Source organism: Chrysochloris asiatica, unplaced genomic scaffold, assembly GCF_000296735.1.
Source record: "Chrysochloris asiatica unplaced genomic scaffold, ChrAsi1.0 scaffold00147, whole genome shotgun sequence".
In the NCBI taxonomy this organism is placed as follows: Eukaryota; Metazoa; Chordata; class Mammalia; order Afrosoricida; family Chrysochloridae; genus Chrysochloris; species Chrysochloris asiatica.
Window position 1 is genome coordinate 4,527,312 of NW_006408665.1, and position 15,594 is coordinate 4,542,905.

Below are 15,594 nucleotides of genomic sequence, written 5' to 3' on the forward strand. Positions count from 1 at the left end.
CTGTTTTTTCCCCCTCTACTCTGATCCTCTAGTGTAGTGGTTACGAGTCAGGCTGCTAATCTCAGTCAGCAATTCAAAACTACTAGCAGTTCCACAGGAGAAAGATGAGGCTTTCTGTAAATCCTGTAAAGATTTACAGCCACAGAAACCTGTACAGGGTTGCTATAAATTGGAACCGACTCCACAGCACATAACTACCACCACCACCACACAGTAGCTAAAATAACCCTTTAAAAATACAAATCAAATTAAGCTACATAAAATTATCTTACACATTTATAGACACTGTTGCAAACTTTTTCTGGAACCAAATGTTGCTGTAGAGAAATCTGAGACCTGTCTTGTAGTTTCCTTTGGAAAACTCCATATTCTGTGTATACACCCACAGGATTCTCCTCTCCTTTTCTTTTTGCTTAAGTTGTTGTTGTTGTTTATTGTTAATGTACACGCACTGGACTGCTAACCATAAGGTTGGTGGTTCAAATTCCCCAGTCACTCCTTGGAAACCCTATACTGGGTCTCTACGAGTCAGGCAACAACTCAACGGAACTTAACAACATCAACAACAAAAGTATATACATAGCAGATTTGTCAATTCAACATTTTTCAATCTGCCTATCAAAGTTTTATTTATTTCACAAAAGTTTTCTAAATACTTTGTATTTAAACATTGCTTTTCAGGACCATTCATCAATTCTCCTTTGTCTGGTTTTACTATGTTATTACTATGCATGACTCTAAAATCATTATTTACTCTTCTCTAACATTTGATTTGTGTGATTTCTTCAAGCTTAACTTTTAACCTCCATGCCATCTCAGTTGTACTATTTATTTTCACTTATATAATGTTTTCAATTTCCTACTTCTTTATTTAGTATTACTAATTTATTTATTTCACTTTTTATGCTCATAGTTTCTTTGAGAACCTTTTTTTAAAAATGAGCTTTGCATTTATTTGGATGATACTTTTTGATACATTTTCTTCATTTGCCTTTTCCTTTCAATTTTTATAAGTAGGCCTCCTTAATTATTTTCTCATTGCTTGTTAAGTGCCTTTGTTTCCGACATATAGGGTTATTGAGGCTGTAAATTGCTGTGGGAGCAGAAAGCCTCATCTTTCTCCCTCAGAGTGGCTTGAACCATTGACCTTGTGGTTCATAGTCCAGTACCTATCTTAGAGCCACTGTACTTCCATTCTCATTAGTACTCATTGTGTTGTTGTTGCTGCTGTTGAGATCCATGAAGTTGGTTCCAAATCATAGCAACTGGTTTCCGAGAAGCAAGTGGTTAGGGTTATGGTTAGCAGTCCAGTGCTTATCCTACAGAACCACATCATGACACCATCTTTAAATGGAGACATTTCCCACTGACACTCAGATCAGGAAGAACCAAGAAGAAATGATTTGGTGTGAAAATTTCCACTGGATATATTATTGGGCTTACTGCCTTAAACAGCTTCTTGCTAAATTCCCTATATCCATTTGTACATGTGTGTGTGCATCAATTTTCCTTTTTTAAGTAGCAGTATGGTTCCCACCTTTCACTCTTTAAGTTACATAAGCTCTGAGATGCTCACTAGTGGTCTTTACCTCTCTCTCCCCTCACATAATGCTTCACCTCAAAAAGCGTCTCTGGGCTAGAACTCTGGGTAGAGGGTACTAGAAATTTCATGACCCCAGGGTCTCTCCTTAAGCTCTCTCATTATTGCTAGAGTCTGAAGTAGTTCTCTCTCTTACAGGATCATTCTTCTCTTCGATACAACACCCACAACCTTAGCTCTCTACTATTGTTTTTGTGGTGGTTAGGTGCCATCGAGTTGGTACTGACTCATAGCGACCCTATGTACAAGAGAATGAAACACTGCCCGGTCCTGGGCAAACCTCACAATTGTTGCCACACTTGAGCCCATTGATGCTGCCACTTTGCCAATCCATCTCGCTTGGGGTCTTCCTCTTTTTCTCTGACCCTCCACCCTACTAAACATGGTATCCTTCTTCAGCAACTGGTCCCTCCTGACAATATGTCTGAACTATGAGAGACGATAGCTCCTTGGAGACCAGGATGGCCAAACGTCATTTCTCTACTATTGTGGTTGGTGTGAAGTTCTGTCGAGTCGATTCTGACCCTATAGCAACCCTGTATAGGGTTTCCAATGAGCAGCTGCTGAGCTTGAACTGCCGACCTTGCAGTTCAAATGGCTTTGCAGTCTGGCACATTAACCCATAGCACCACACCAGGTTAAAAAAAACACACACTGAATAGCTTTTCAGAATGCTGATACTCAGAGTCAATGCTAGGAAAAGTCTCCCAGTCCCAATGACTTCCCAACAATTATATGTGTTCAACACTGCTTTACCTGGGGGGTGCTGCTGTTAACTGTTGTTAGGTGCCATGGAGCCTTTTTTCCTCCTAGTGACTGTCTGTACAAAAGAACAAAACACTGTCTAGTCCTGTGCCATCCTCACAACGATTGTTACGTTTGAACTCATTGTTGCAGCCACTGTGTCAATCCAACTTATTGGGGGTCTTCCTATTTTTCACTGACCCTCTACTTTACCAAGCATGACATCCTTCTCCAAGGACTGGTCCCTCCTGACAACATGTTCAAAGTACCAAAGACAGTCTCTCCATGCTCATTTCAAAGGAGCATTCTAGCTGTATCTCATCAAAGCTAGATTTCCTTGTTTTTCTGATAGCCCATATTTCAACAGTCTTCACCAAAGTCACAATCCTCTAGTCTACCTTATTCATTTTCTAGCTTTCATATGCATATGAAACAACTGAAAATACCTTGCACCTTTGTCAGACACAGATTAGTCCTGAAGTGACATCTTTGCTTTTTAATATTTTAAAGTTTATTTACAGCAGACTTGTCCAGTGCAGTATGTTATTTGATTTCTTGATTGCTGCATCCATGAACAGTGATTGTGGATCCAAGAAAGATGAAATCCTTGACAACTTCAATCTTCTGTTTGTCAGGTTTATTGGTCCAGTTGTGAGGAGATCTGTGTTCTTTACATTGAGTTGTAGTCCATATGGAATACAGTATTCTTTCATCTTCATCAGATAGTGCTTTGAGTTCTCTTCTCTTCCAGCAAGTGAGGTTCTGTCATTTGCATATTTCAGATTGTTAAATGATCTTTCTGCCAAGCTAATGCTGTGTTTTTCTTCATATCACTTCATATTGTTGTTTTTAAAAGCTGTTCAGTAAGTTTCTACTCATAGCAACACCATATAGGGTTTCTGAGGAATGGGTGGTGAGTTTGAGCTATTCACTTTCTGGTCAGCTGTGGACAGCTTATTCTACAGTGCCACATTAGGACCCTGTGGTACCTTGAATGCACTTGATATGGCTTTTCTATCCAAAATCTTAAATTCCCACCAAATAACTGGGTGAGACCATACAAATATGGTATACAGCACTGTAAGTTTGGGACTGGTTAGTTTTGCCCTCCAGCTAGGTTTAAAAAGGAGCAGTCTCAGTAGAAGACATGGAAAACCCCAGGGCCACCAAGAAGGAATAGCATGAGTGAAGAGCATGAGATCCCTAACTTAGAGACACACCTACTAATTGCAGAAACAAAAGAAGTGAGACTAGCAGAGATAACAGCAGAGGTGGTACTTATGAAGAGACAGAACAGCTTCCAGCTCTAGGCCTATGAACCAAGTAAAGCTCTGTTCCTACAGGCAGGAGACTGGCTTTCAGAATGTGCCCTTTGGGCACTCACAGACTGGCTAAAAGAACTTTGTAACAAGTGCTCAAGCAGGGCAGAGACCAAGGAACCACATGGCTGAGAGGCTGAAAACAAGAGTGAGGCATGCCTGCTGTAGTATGGCAGACAAGAGGTGTTCCTGACTAAAGAACTGCTGTGTTCTGAGTTTAAAATAATTTCTAAAAATATATTAAACGGAATAATTATTGGTTTATGTGATTTGATACTTAGGGATTAGGCTGCTATAAACTACTCCAGACATCTTAAAACTTATCTCTCTTGAAAACTAGAAGTTATTAAAATATAGTTGCAGTCAAAACAATCATCCTGAATTGGTTTTGATCCTGAATTGTACCTTATTCACTTCCCTAATAAATCCCATAATTGTGAGTATTTTAATGAGCACTGTATGGTCATTGTAATGGGTTATTGAACCCAGATGTGAAGCAGAGAGTGCTGTGGGGGAATGATTGGTGTCAGAATAGGATAAAGAAGGTTGAAGCATGTCTAACCTCTGCTTCATAGGAATCCTCCTTGGGCTGATTTTGAATTTGAATCTTTTTCCCCTTTGTGAAGCTACAGGAAGTCAGATATAGTCTCTACATGGGTTTTAAGGACCCTGACTTAATTTTTGCTGGGGTAACTGCAACCTTATTTTAGCAAGCCTTTGCTCTTTATTATTCATTTTCAAGTTATTCATTTTCTCTCATCATCTAGTGACTAAAGGTCTGAAATCAAGGTGGTGTCAAGAGTCCTGCTTCTTTCTAAAACTTGTTTTGTGGGAAGATAGGGAATAAAGTAAAAATACTTTTAGTCTGCTTCTTTAAATAGAAGTTTCTAAAATTCAGTATTTTGTAAGTAATTTTTTTTTTAAATAGGGAATGGTTTATGTTCAAACAGCATAAATTTTAGTTGCACTTTGAAATGATCTGATTAACTAGGTCAATGTAGATAGCCAAGATGATTTTTTATTTTTTTTACTACAACTATATTTTAATGGAGTCCTGGTGTGTCACTGTGGTTTAATGCACGAGACTGCAAAGCCGTTTGAACTGCAAGGTCGGCTAGTTCAAGCTCACCAGCTTCTCCTCGGAAACCCTTTACAGGGTCACTACTATGGGTCAGAATCGACACAACAGCACTTAACAACAACATATTTTAATAATTTGTGCTATTCATGAGAGATAAATTTGTAGTTGTCTGTAGTAGTTTATAGCAGAAGGAGCTCTGGTAGCGTAGTGGTTATGAATTGGGCTGTAAACTGCAAGGATAGCAGTTTGAAACTACCAGCTGTTCCACGGGAGATTTACAGCCCGGAAACCCTGTACAGGGTCACTATGAGTCGGAACTGACTCCACGGCACATAACAACAACAACATTCCCTAAATATCAAATTACATAAACCAATAATTATTCAAAGTTTAATATATTTTTAAATATTTTAAGTGGACATAGTTCATCTCAAAACCTAAAAATATGTAAAGTCAAGCACTGAGCTTAAATAAAACATCACTTCTAATTATAGTAGATTTATAATGCTTTAAGATTAAAAAAGTAGTTACAAGAAAACAATACAACATATGGACATGATAGGCCATAAAATGTAAAGTTTGCCTCTAAGTATTCTTGGAAAAAGGCATAATGCCATTTAAAAATCTTTAATGCATTAATTTTATGATGATTTCAATTTTAAGGCACATATTAGCAAATGTTGGTTCTTCACTGTGTAACAAAATAGAAGAAAACAGATGATTAAACATGGATGACTAAAGTTAGGCAAAAATACTAGAATTCACCTGGCTCTCAATATTAAAAGCCGTCAAGGATTGTTTTGGCTGACCTCTAACTTTATACTGCATAGAAGCATAGGAATGTATATCTTTCTGACATTGCTTACTTCATCCCAAAATGTCATCATGTTAAAATTTTTTAACTGTACTAATTTCTTAGCAACTTAATTAAAAAAGAAATGAGCATCTTTACTGGCTTTCATTTTTCACAGTTATCCTATTTGTTACAAGTCATGTTTCATTCTCTATTAAATTACAGGTAGGTAATTAACTAATTACATTCAATACAGGATATCACTGTGCTCAGAACTTCAGAAATGCCCTCCTTTGTCTAATATGAGCTATGTTTTGAAACTAGTATTACGCCTCTAGACTCATGGAAAGAGAAGGACTGAGTGCTGGTGGCCAGGAGGCAGTCTTACAGACTGTGCCTTTTGGTTGTTTAAATTATTATATATTCCTGAGTGTTTTTGTGTATATCCTCCCACCCCCCAAAACAAAACAAACAAACAAACAAACAACCAGAGGGAATGGAAGTAAATACTACTGAATGATGATGCACGGAGGAGATTGTAATCATTGCAATGAAACGATGGGTGTAAGCTAATGTTCTCCCATGTAAACTATCACTCAGGTCACACACAAATAATAATAATAATAATAATAATGATGATGATGATGATGAAAGGAAAAAAAAATGGCTGCAACAAGAAACAAAAACAACTAATATTACACTATTTATAATTTTCATCTAAACAGCTGAAATGTACTTTTAGCTCTCTATAAAATGATTCAATTATTCTATAAAAAAGTATGACACATATATACTGTCTTTTATTATGTAATTTTTTTTCATGCATCATCTCTTTCAAATAAATTTGGCATTCGCATTTGGGAGGCAGTCTAAGAATTTAAAGAGAAAAATGAACTCACAGTAAGATGTAGTCTAACATAGTCTGAGTTAAATATTAAGATTTAACGGAGAATTTCCTGACTATGCTATGATTGTGAAATAAAGTAGATCTTTTAAAATTTGCTTTTCTAGACATTTAAAGCATGTGACAAATTTCATTTTGCTCCTGGAGCTGTACTAATCCATTAGATTTGAGAGCAATGGAGTCCAAAACTTATGTCTGCTACATAAACACGATCGAGTAAATGAAGCCTTCAGACATTACTAAATATTCAAGGACATTCAAAAAGTTTGAGATCAGATCATACATTTTAAAAATAATTGTGTTTAAAAAAAATTAGGCCACTTTGGTGAAATATCAAAGTAAAAGACATGTATAAATACAGGAAATGAGGAGAGTCAGCAATTTGAGATGCTATGGTTGAAATTAAAGGATTTTCTCAACTTGGACTGTTTCTTCATAAGAAATAGTATTCTTTGGAAATATTTTCATCTTAATTCCATTTACTAATTCAAACTATATTTATTTACTATGCATGGACTACCTGGTAGGTACTGTCTAGATGCCTCACAAATACTGTGAATGTATCAAATTTCTGCCCTCATGTAACTTACTGCTGGGGGTAGTAAAAGCAATAAAGTAATAAATAAGCAAGTATGTTGCTATTGTTAAGTGCCATTAAGTTGGTTCTGACTCATAGAAACCCTAAAATAGGGTTTCCGAGGAGAGACTGGTAAACTTGAACTTTAAGGTTCAAACTGACCTTGCAGTCCAGCGCATGAGGAGGCGATAAAAACAATCTAGTAAAGCTACTGAATAATTTAAATAATTTAGCTACAGAAATTATATATGTTAATCTATATACAACTCTGTGGGAGAAAGATGAGGCTTTCCATTCGCATCAAGATTTACAGCCTCGGAAACCCTACACAGGGTTGTTATGAGTTGGAACTGAAGGCAGACTACTGCTACCACCACCATACACTACTCTAAACCATCTACATAGTATACTGTTATTGTTGTTATGTGCCATGGAGTCAGTTCTGACTCATAGTGACCCTGTTTCCGAGGCTGTAAATAGCATTTCCGAGGCTGTAAATCTTTACGGGAGCAGAACGCCTTATTGTTCTCCCGCAGTACAGCTGGTAATTTCAAACTGCCGACCTTGAGGTTCACAGCCCGATTCGTAACCACTGCACTATATATGAGTGGAGGGTATAGTAGAATATCGTCTATAGAAGAAATTAATGTTTTATCAAAAGCTCTATAAAATTAGATTGATATTCATATCAAAGTTATAGAATTTTACTATTAACAATAAGCAACAGATTAAACAGCATTTAAGCCAGTCTTTATCATTCAATCATCTGATTTGTAAGTCCTGATGTGTTGCTATCCATAAGCACTGGACTGTGAACCTCAAGGTCAGTAGTTCAAGCCCACCAGCTGCTCCTTGGAACCCTGTACAAGGTTACTATGAGTTGAAATTGACTAGATGGCACTTAACAACAACAACAACACTAATCTAAAAGACAAAACTTCAAAAGCCATCCTAAGCCCATAGTTAACATGACTTTTACATGCAATTAAATACATAATTGTTTATTTGTGAGTGAAGTGATCATCTCTTGATTTCTATAAAATTATAACCTGAACAGTTTATATACATATTTCACTTTAATGTCACCTTTTATAAAATTATAAAGCCATCCAAAAATTTTAGCAGCTACATTTATTGCCAAATGCATTGACCAAATTAATCAGATAGTTCATATTTCATTATTCAATGAGGTGAGGGTATATTGTTGTTAAGTAACGTCGAGTTGCTTCTTACTTGTAGTGACCCTACATACAATTTCTGTCGAACAGCTGGTGGGTTTGAACCACCAACTTTGTGGATCTCAGTCCAGTGCTTATCCTACAACATCACCCCAGGTAGAGGCCCCATACCACATCGCTCCTCTTAGGCCTTGAGAACACTGGACTAGCTGTCAACTCTATGGATTCTATATGAATTAGCAAGAGAGCTCTGCCCCTTACTTAGTTTATCAGCTAACATCAATTTGAAAGACTTCAGATCTAATTTTGTATTCTCTTGGCAAATCAATCTAACTCTATGTCTCAAATATGAGTTGTATCATTTTTGTGAATAAGAAAATAGCCATTGTCTGTTTTCCTGTGATTCTAATTCTACTGCTGTGTAACATGAAGTGAACTGCCATCTGAGAGCTCAGTAGAAAACACATTTCCAAGTTCTAAACATGGATTTAATATGATGACATCAGAAAAGTAGTCAAAAAAGGGAGTAACTGTGGCGGCTGTAAAACGAATTCAAATCATTAACCACTAAATATAGCAATTTCTAGCCACTTGGGTTGGAGTTTATAATGACAGCATCATGAGAGTCCCAAACTGGACCTGGCGTATAAATTAGTGTAACGAATGTGATTGGAGAGTCCTTAGACATTCTCTGGACACAAGATTGTCTTTAGCTTATGTTACAAAGTCTGAAATAATTGCAGTTGTGGACTGAGTTCATCCTTTGTCTTAGAGGATACTATTCATAACAAGATGGTGCAGCTTTCTGATCTCTGTTAGTTGGTCTCATGTTTTCACAATTTGACTAAGATTAGAGAGAGAGAAAAAATGTTCTGCCTAGGTATTTGCATGTGTGTCAATTTGTCATACTGTTGTGGCTTGAATGTTGCTATGTGATACTCTGGAATCTATGCCACTGGTACTTGAAATAAGTATGGTCACTCCTCATGGTTGACAGGTTGTATTGCAGTTTCCAGACTAAGGAAAGCTAGGAAAAAAGGACACACAACTGACTTCCAAAAATCAGCCAGTGACAACCCTATGGATGACACCAGAATGTTGACTGATACAGTTCTAGAAGATGAGCTCCCTAGGTTGGAGGGCACTCAGAGTACAAAATGGTCACAACAACAGACTACCCTATCAAAGACAGGGAAGATGGCACATAACCCGGCTGTTCTTTGTTCTGTTGTTCATGAGGTCACCATGAGTTCTCTTGACTAGATGGCAACTAACAACTTCTGAATAGGCAGACTGGGGACGGGTGAGTGGCTAATGAAACACTTATGAAGACTTAGGGTGTTGCATTGTCTGGTTGTATGAGAGACCTAAAAAAGTTTGTAGACAAATGGGATTAAAAGGTAATGGAATTTTTTCATGAACTTTTTGAAGCCCCCCCTGTATCAATTATTTCAGCCTTTATTTTTTTCTACTTAGTTATACCAATTTTCCATATGATCCCTATCTTTTCCTCTATTAATATCAAGAGTTGAAATGTAATTATTTGTTATGTGGCTAAAAGATAAACCATCTCTAGGAGTCGTAGTGTGGCTCTCTAGGATAAGTAATGGACCACAAGGTCAGTTTGAACTGCAAAACTGACTGTTCAAGCCTACCATCCACTCCTCAGAAATTCTATACAGGATCTCTAGGAGTTGGAACTTAACAATGGCACTTAACAACATAACAATGGCACTTAATCAATAGCACTTAACAACAACAAAAGCAAGGCTTATTAACCAAGTTCTACTTGGAATGGGTATTATGTTAAAAGCAACAGTCTGCAGTGCCAGATCCCACAAACAAACCCAAGGAAAGGCAGCCTGGTGCGTTGCCAACTGCTCTGCCGGACTTATGCACATAGGCAGACATGGAGAGCTGACTCACCTTGGCATGCTCCAGTGCGGATGTTGGGGATGAAGCCGCGTCGGCAGGGCTGTGGCTGCGCTGGACACATCTCACAGGGGTGGCCCCAGGCCCGTCCAATGGTGGCACAACACAGGGTCTTTGTGCACACAATGCCTGTCAGCTGCCCTTGGCACATCTGGTTGTTAACCTGAGTGAAGCATGGACCTGTCCTGTAATCTGGAGGGTGAAAGAATAAGGAAAGATGGAATTTATTATCTTATACCAATTTAATATCAGTGCCTCCATAGACATAAAGCAGAGACGTTTTGTCTGACACCAAAGCATCTAAAGACAAAAGGACAAAAAGTTTCCGTTTTCATCCATGACAAATACATTAGAAGACTTCAATACATCCTGTACCACAGATTGTAAATGTGGATCATAAACTGTACCTAGGGCACAGGTGTGCCCTCTTAACTCACATGAGGTGTTAAAAAATTAATGTTGTTAAGTGTCGTTGAGTTGGTTCCAACCCATAGTGACCCTATAAGGGTTTCAAAGGAGCAGCTAGTAAGTTTAAACCACTGACTTTGTTTCCAAATCGACCTTGCAGTCAAGTGCTTATCCTGCGGCAGCACATTAATAGCTAAAATTTTTTTTATTGGGAAATTTTTACATGTAATTTGTCTTTTGGGCATTTCTTGAAAGGCTAGAAGTTCTGACCAAGCTAGGACCACCTTGTTGTTGTTGTTGTTGTTAAGCGCTGTCAGGCAATTCCGATCCATAGCGACCCTGTACAGGGTTTCCAAGGCTGTAAACCTTTACGGGAGCAGAAAGCCTCAACTTTCTCCCACGGAACAACTGGTAGTTTCAAACTGCTGACCTTGAGGTTCGCAGCCCAATTCGTAACCACTACGCAACCAGAGCTCCTTTAGGAGCACCTTATTGCAGGAGAATGATGGGATGAACTATGTTTTCTCCAATAAACACAGCCCCAGCCACTCCTTACATCCAGCCCTCTTCACGCCTTGGTATGCCATGCCTGTTCCTACAAGCATTTAAACTTTAATGACTTCTCTACCTAGAAAAAATTTACTTTTTCTGACTTGGCTGAAAAGATTTCAAATAATCAAAACAGAATCAATAAAATATACTGAGACAGTCTAGATTTTTCAGTTGATTTTGGTTACTCTAATTTTAGTAACCTGGTGTGGAGCTGTGGGTTAATGCACTGGACTGCAAAGTTGGTTTGAACCGCAAGGTCAGTGGTTCGAGCTCACCAGCCACTCTTTGGAAACCCTATACAGGGACAGTATGGCTCGGAACCGAATGGATGACACTTAACAATAACAAAAAATTTAGTAGCTCTGTTAGGAAGACAGCACTAATGAAGTCTAGGATCATGAATTATTTTAATTAAGTTAACATGTGATCTATGTCCTCTACCAGATGACTATATTGTTCTCTGGTTCTGCTAGGATTATGATGAAACATCTCAGTATATGTGTGTCATATATAATAGTTAGACAGACTCTTATTTAAATACTAAGGACAGTCCATTTCAATCCATTCATCTCTTGAGGGTGTGATCTGAAGTATACCATCTGTATCACCTGAAGTGTTAAAAATACAGATTCAGGCACCATTCCAGACCCACTGAATCAGAACGTGCACTGTAATAAGATACTCAGAATATTCATATCCCCTTTAAAATTTAACAAGGACTGACTTAAACTAAACCAGTTGAGTCAAGTCGATTCAGACTCATGATGACCCCATGTGTGTCAAAGCAGAAATGTGTTCCACAGAGTTTTCAATGGCTAATTTTTCAAAATTAGAATGCCAGGTAGGTCTTTATTCTAAGGCATCTCTGGATAGACTTGAGCTGCTACAACCTGTTAGTTAGTAGTGGGAACATTATTTATTCCATTCCATTTCTGGAGTCCTGGTGTTGCGCTGTGGGATAGTGTACAGTACTGCAAGGTTGTTTTGGACCACAAGATCAACAGTTGAGACTCAACAGTTGTTTCTCAGAAACTCTATTCAGGGTTGCTATGGGTCAGAACCAACTTGACAGCTCTTAACAACAACAAGAACAAAGGTATTTCTTCTCTACCTCTCTGCTATAATCTTAGGTGCTCAATATACTTTATTTATTTACTTATTATTATTATTTTAGGTAAAACTGAATTATAAACCAAGTAACTTGCCTTTGTTATTGTTGCTACTGTTTTATGAGAAACAGTGGATCAGTAGAAGATCAGTTTCATGAGGAATGAACCATTCTATGATTCACATTAGCTATCAAATTGCAACAGAAATATGTGAAAAATGTTTTGTTCTCCCCTTTCACATAGACTGTAGACACAGTTTATTAACCCTTGCGAGGGAGTGCAATACAATATTCTGGCTTTCGTGGTAAGCACCAACACAAATTGCATGATTACACTTGAAAGGAAAAGCTAGAACTGGTTAAATTGAGGTTTCCAGGAAGAACAATATAACCTCACATTCCAGGGCTGAAGCATCAATAAAATGTTGGTAAAATTTCCACAAAAAATTGCTATTGGGTGAAATCAAACTTTCAGATAACATTCAAAATATTCCAAAGTAGGAAGACTTAGATAACATATAAATGTTTTAGTATGACAAAAATAAAAACTTAAAACCACCTAAATCTTTTATATTTTAACCAAGATGAGACTTTCTTGCAGTTAGGGAAAAAACACAGTAAAAGTTTAATATGAAGAAACAAAACTTAAATAGGTAACTTTTTTGGGCATGCTTACTGAACATTCTGTTGCTAAATTTCAATAAAAATAGCTCATTTTAATCTCCTGCATAAGAACAACAGATGTGTTGGCTGTAAATTGCATTTTCAAAAAAGACAAACTTTGGAGCTTAAATGTAGATATATCATCCTTGTAAATAAGCACACTTTCCACACTATAAATTGCCAGGCCATAAATTTCTAAACCTAGTCTACTGTTATTCAGAAATTGCATACCTTGACATTTAAAAAAATTAATACCAGAGCCCATTTTAACCAGGGCTTCAACCTGGTTCATCCCAGCTCAACCTTCTACTATGAATTTGCATTTCCACCCCAGATACACATATGTAGAGAATCAGAATCTACATTTTAACTAGAGTCCTAGGGGGATATACCTAGAGATCTATAAGAATAACCTGGAGAATCTTGTTAAAAAATGTTAGATTCTGATTTCCCCACCTCTGTGGTAGACATACAAATTCTCAGCAGGGAGTGGAACCAGAATGAACAAGTTCAGTATCCTGATTTAGGTTCCTGGTGTCCTCAGAGTAGAACTGTGCTCCCCAGGGTTTTGAATGGTTGAGTTTTCAGAAGTAGGTTGCCAGGCCTTAGACATACAATGTCACTGTTGTTGAGCATCATCGAGTCAGTTCCAACTTATAGTGGCCCTATATAGGGTTTCCAAGGCTGTCAATCTTCAGGAAGCAGAAAGCATCACCTTTCTCCTGAGGAGCGACTGGTGGGCTTGACCCACCGATCAAGCGTTTCTAAGTCCAGTACTTATCTTATGAAGCTGCCACGCTCCCTAGACTCACAATAGATTATAGCAAGTTCGAAATAAGTAGGAAAAAGTATATATATATATTTTTTAAATATAGAACTCTTTTATTTTCTTGCAGATTCATGCATATACATGTATGCTCACATTCTGTATGCTTTTCAGGATTCCCAGAAAGAAATCTGTATGTTGTTATAGTTAAATGCCACGAAGTTGGTTCTGATTCATAGTGACCCTGGATAGCAGGGGTGGAGAATGTCCGGCCCTGCCAAAACAACCACAGTTCCAGCCATCACATTAGGGGTGAATTAATTAAGTGCTGGACCAAATATAGCAGGCTAAATTTTAAGTTGCTAATTTTGTGTGGTCCGTGAATGATGTTATAAATTTTGGCAGAAAAAGGTTCCTTATACCTGCAGTATAGGATTTCTGAGGATTGGCTGGTAGGTTTGTACCAAGGACCAGGCATGAGCAGTTCACTGCTGATCCTACAACATCACACCAGGACTCCAGAATGACATCTCACATAAATCCACAGAAAATAAACTTGTCAGGAAATTCATTCTATTTTCTAACTACAACATCTTAATAAAATTATGTCCTTAGACAAGTTGCATAAAAACAGCTGTTTGTCCCTGGCAGATGACCTTCCATATTGAAGGCATTAATTAAAATCTGCTTCTCAGGAATAGAATATACCACTTTTATTGCATTTGTTTATAATTCACTCCTTGGTGAACTACATTGGATCTGTTTTCTTAAACAGTAAAATCTATTAAAAGCTGGAACCTATGTAATGTGAAAACCTATCAGAGAAGAAAAACTAAGGTTGTTTCCAGTGAAAAGAATCTTAGAAGAGTGGTAATACTGCAACCTGTCAAAGGCAGGAAACTTGTGGGACCAGGAGGAAAACAACATCCTTGTGGAGTTCTGTTTCTCACAGGGTTTACACTATCCACTTTGCTTTCTAACTTTCAAATCAAATTACTTTAAAAGGTAAACCTCCAATTCACTCAAGAATTACTGATCTGCAAAGTATGAACAAATAATGGATACTTGTAAAGGATATAAATTTCCTAATCAGTTTAAAGTAATCTGTCACAAACTCTTTCAAATACTGTTGTTGTTATTATTAAGTGCCGTTGAGTTGGTTCTGACCCATAGCGACCCTGTATAGGGTTTCAAAGGAACTTGAACTGGTGAGCTTGAACCGATGATCTTGCAGTTCAAACCAATTTTGCAGTCCAGCACATTGATTCAAAGTGCCACACCAGTTACAGACAAAGAATCCTGAAGGATCTTAATTAATTTTCACTGGCTTACAATCCCTTCATGAGAGTTTATACAGGTGTAGTCCATCATGGAAAAAAATATTAATGTATACCACACATCCATCCCCAGTCAAGAAAGTACTTTCAGCATGTTGTTGTTAAGTGCTGTTGATTCGGTTTCAACTCATAGTGACCCCGTATAGGGTTTTCCAAGGAGTGGCTGGTAGGTTTGAACTGCCAAACTTGTAGTTAGAAGTCCAGTGCTTATTCTGTAGTGCCACACTAGGACTCCCTTCAGCGTGTTAGGAAAGTATAAAAGGAGAGAACTGCTTATTTATTGGTAAATTGGAGTTAGTGGAGTAGATACAAAGTTTCCTTTACTATATTGTTGTTGATAAGTCCCATCAAATTGATTCCTACCCATAGCAAAGCTGTGTAGGGTTTCCAAAGAGCAGCTACTGAGCTTGAAACAGGGACCTTGCAGTTCAAACAACTTTGCAGTCTGAAGCATTAACCCATAGCACCACATTACACAATCATGTAAATTGTATTAAAATTAGATTTTAGAAGACAAACAAAACTATTTTAACTTCATGATATCTAAATGCAATATAACTTGCTAATATAACTTCTGGTAGCGTAGTGGTTACAAATCAGGCTGTGAACCGCAAGGTCAGCAGTTCGAAACT

The 15,594-nt window shown here is 37.6% G+C and overlaps 1 protein-coding gene across 1 annotated transcript in view; it reads right to left on the minus strand.

Moving 5' to 3' along the window:
• The window catches only part of FBN2 (fibrillin 2), a 393,529-nt gene that overhangs the window by 244,177 nt on the left and 133,758 nt on the right, over positions 1 to 15,594 (minus strand). The window contains exon 6 of the mRNA XM_006870689.1: positions 10,123 to 10,320. Within this exon, the coding sequence (XP_006870751.1) occupies positions 10,123 to 10,320 (198 nt within the window). The remainder of the gene's footprint in view (positions 1 to 10,122; positions 10,321 to 15,594) is intronic.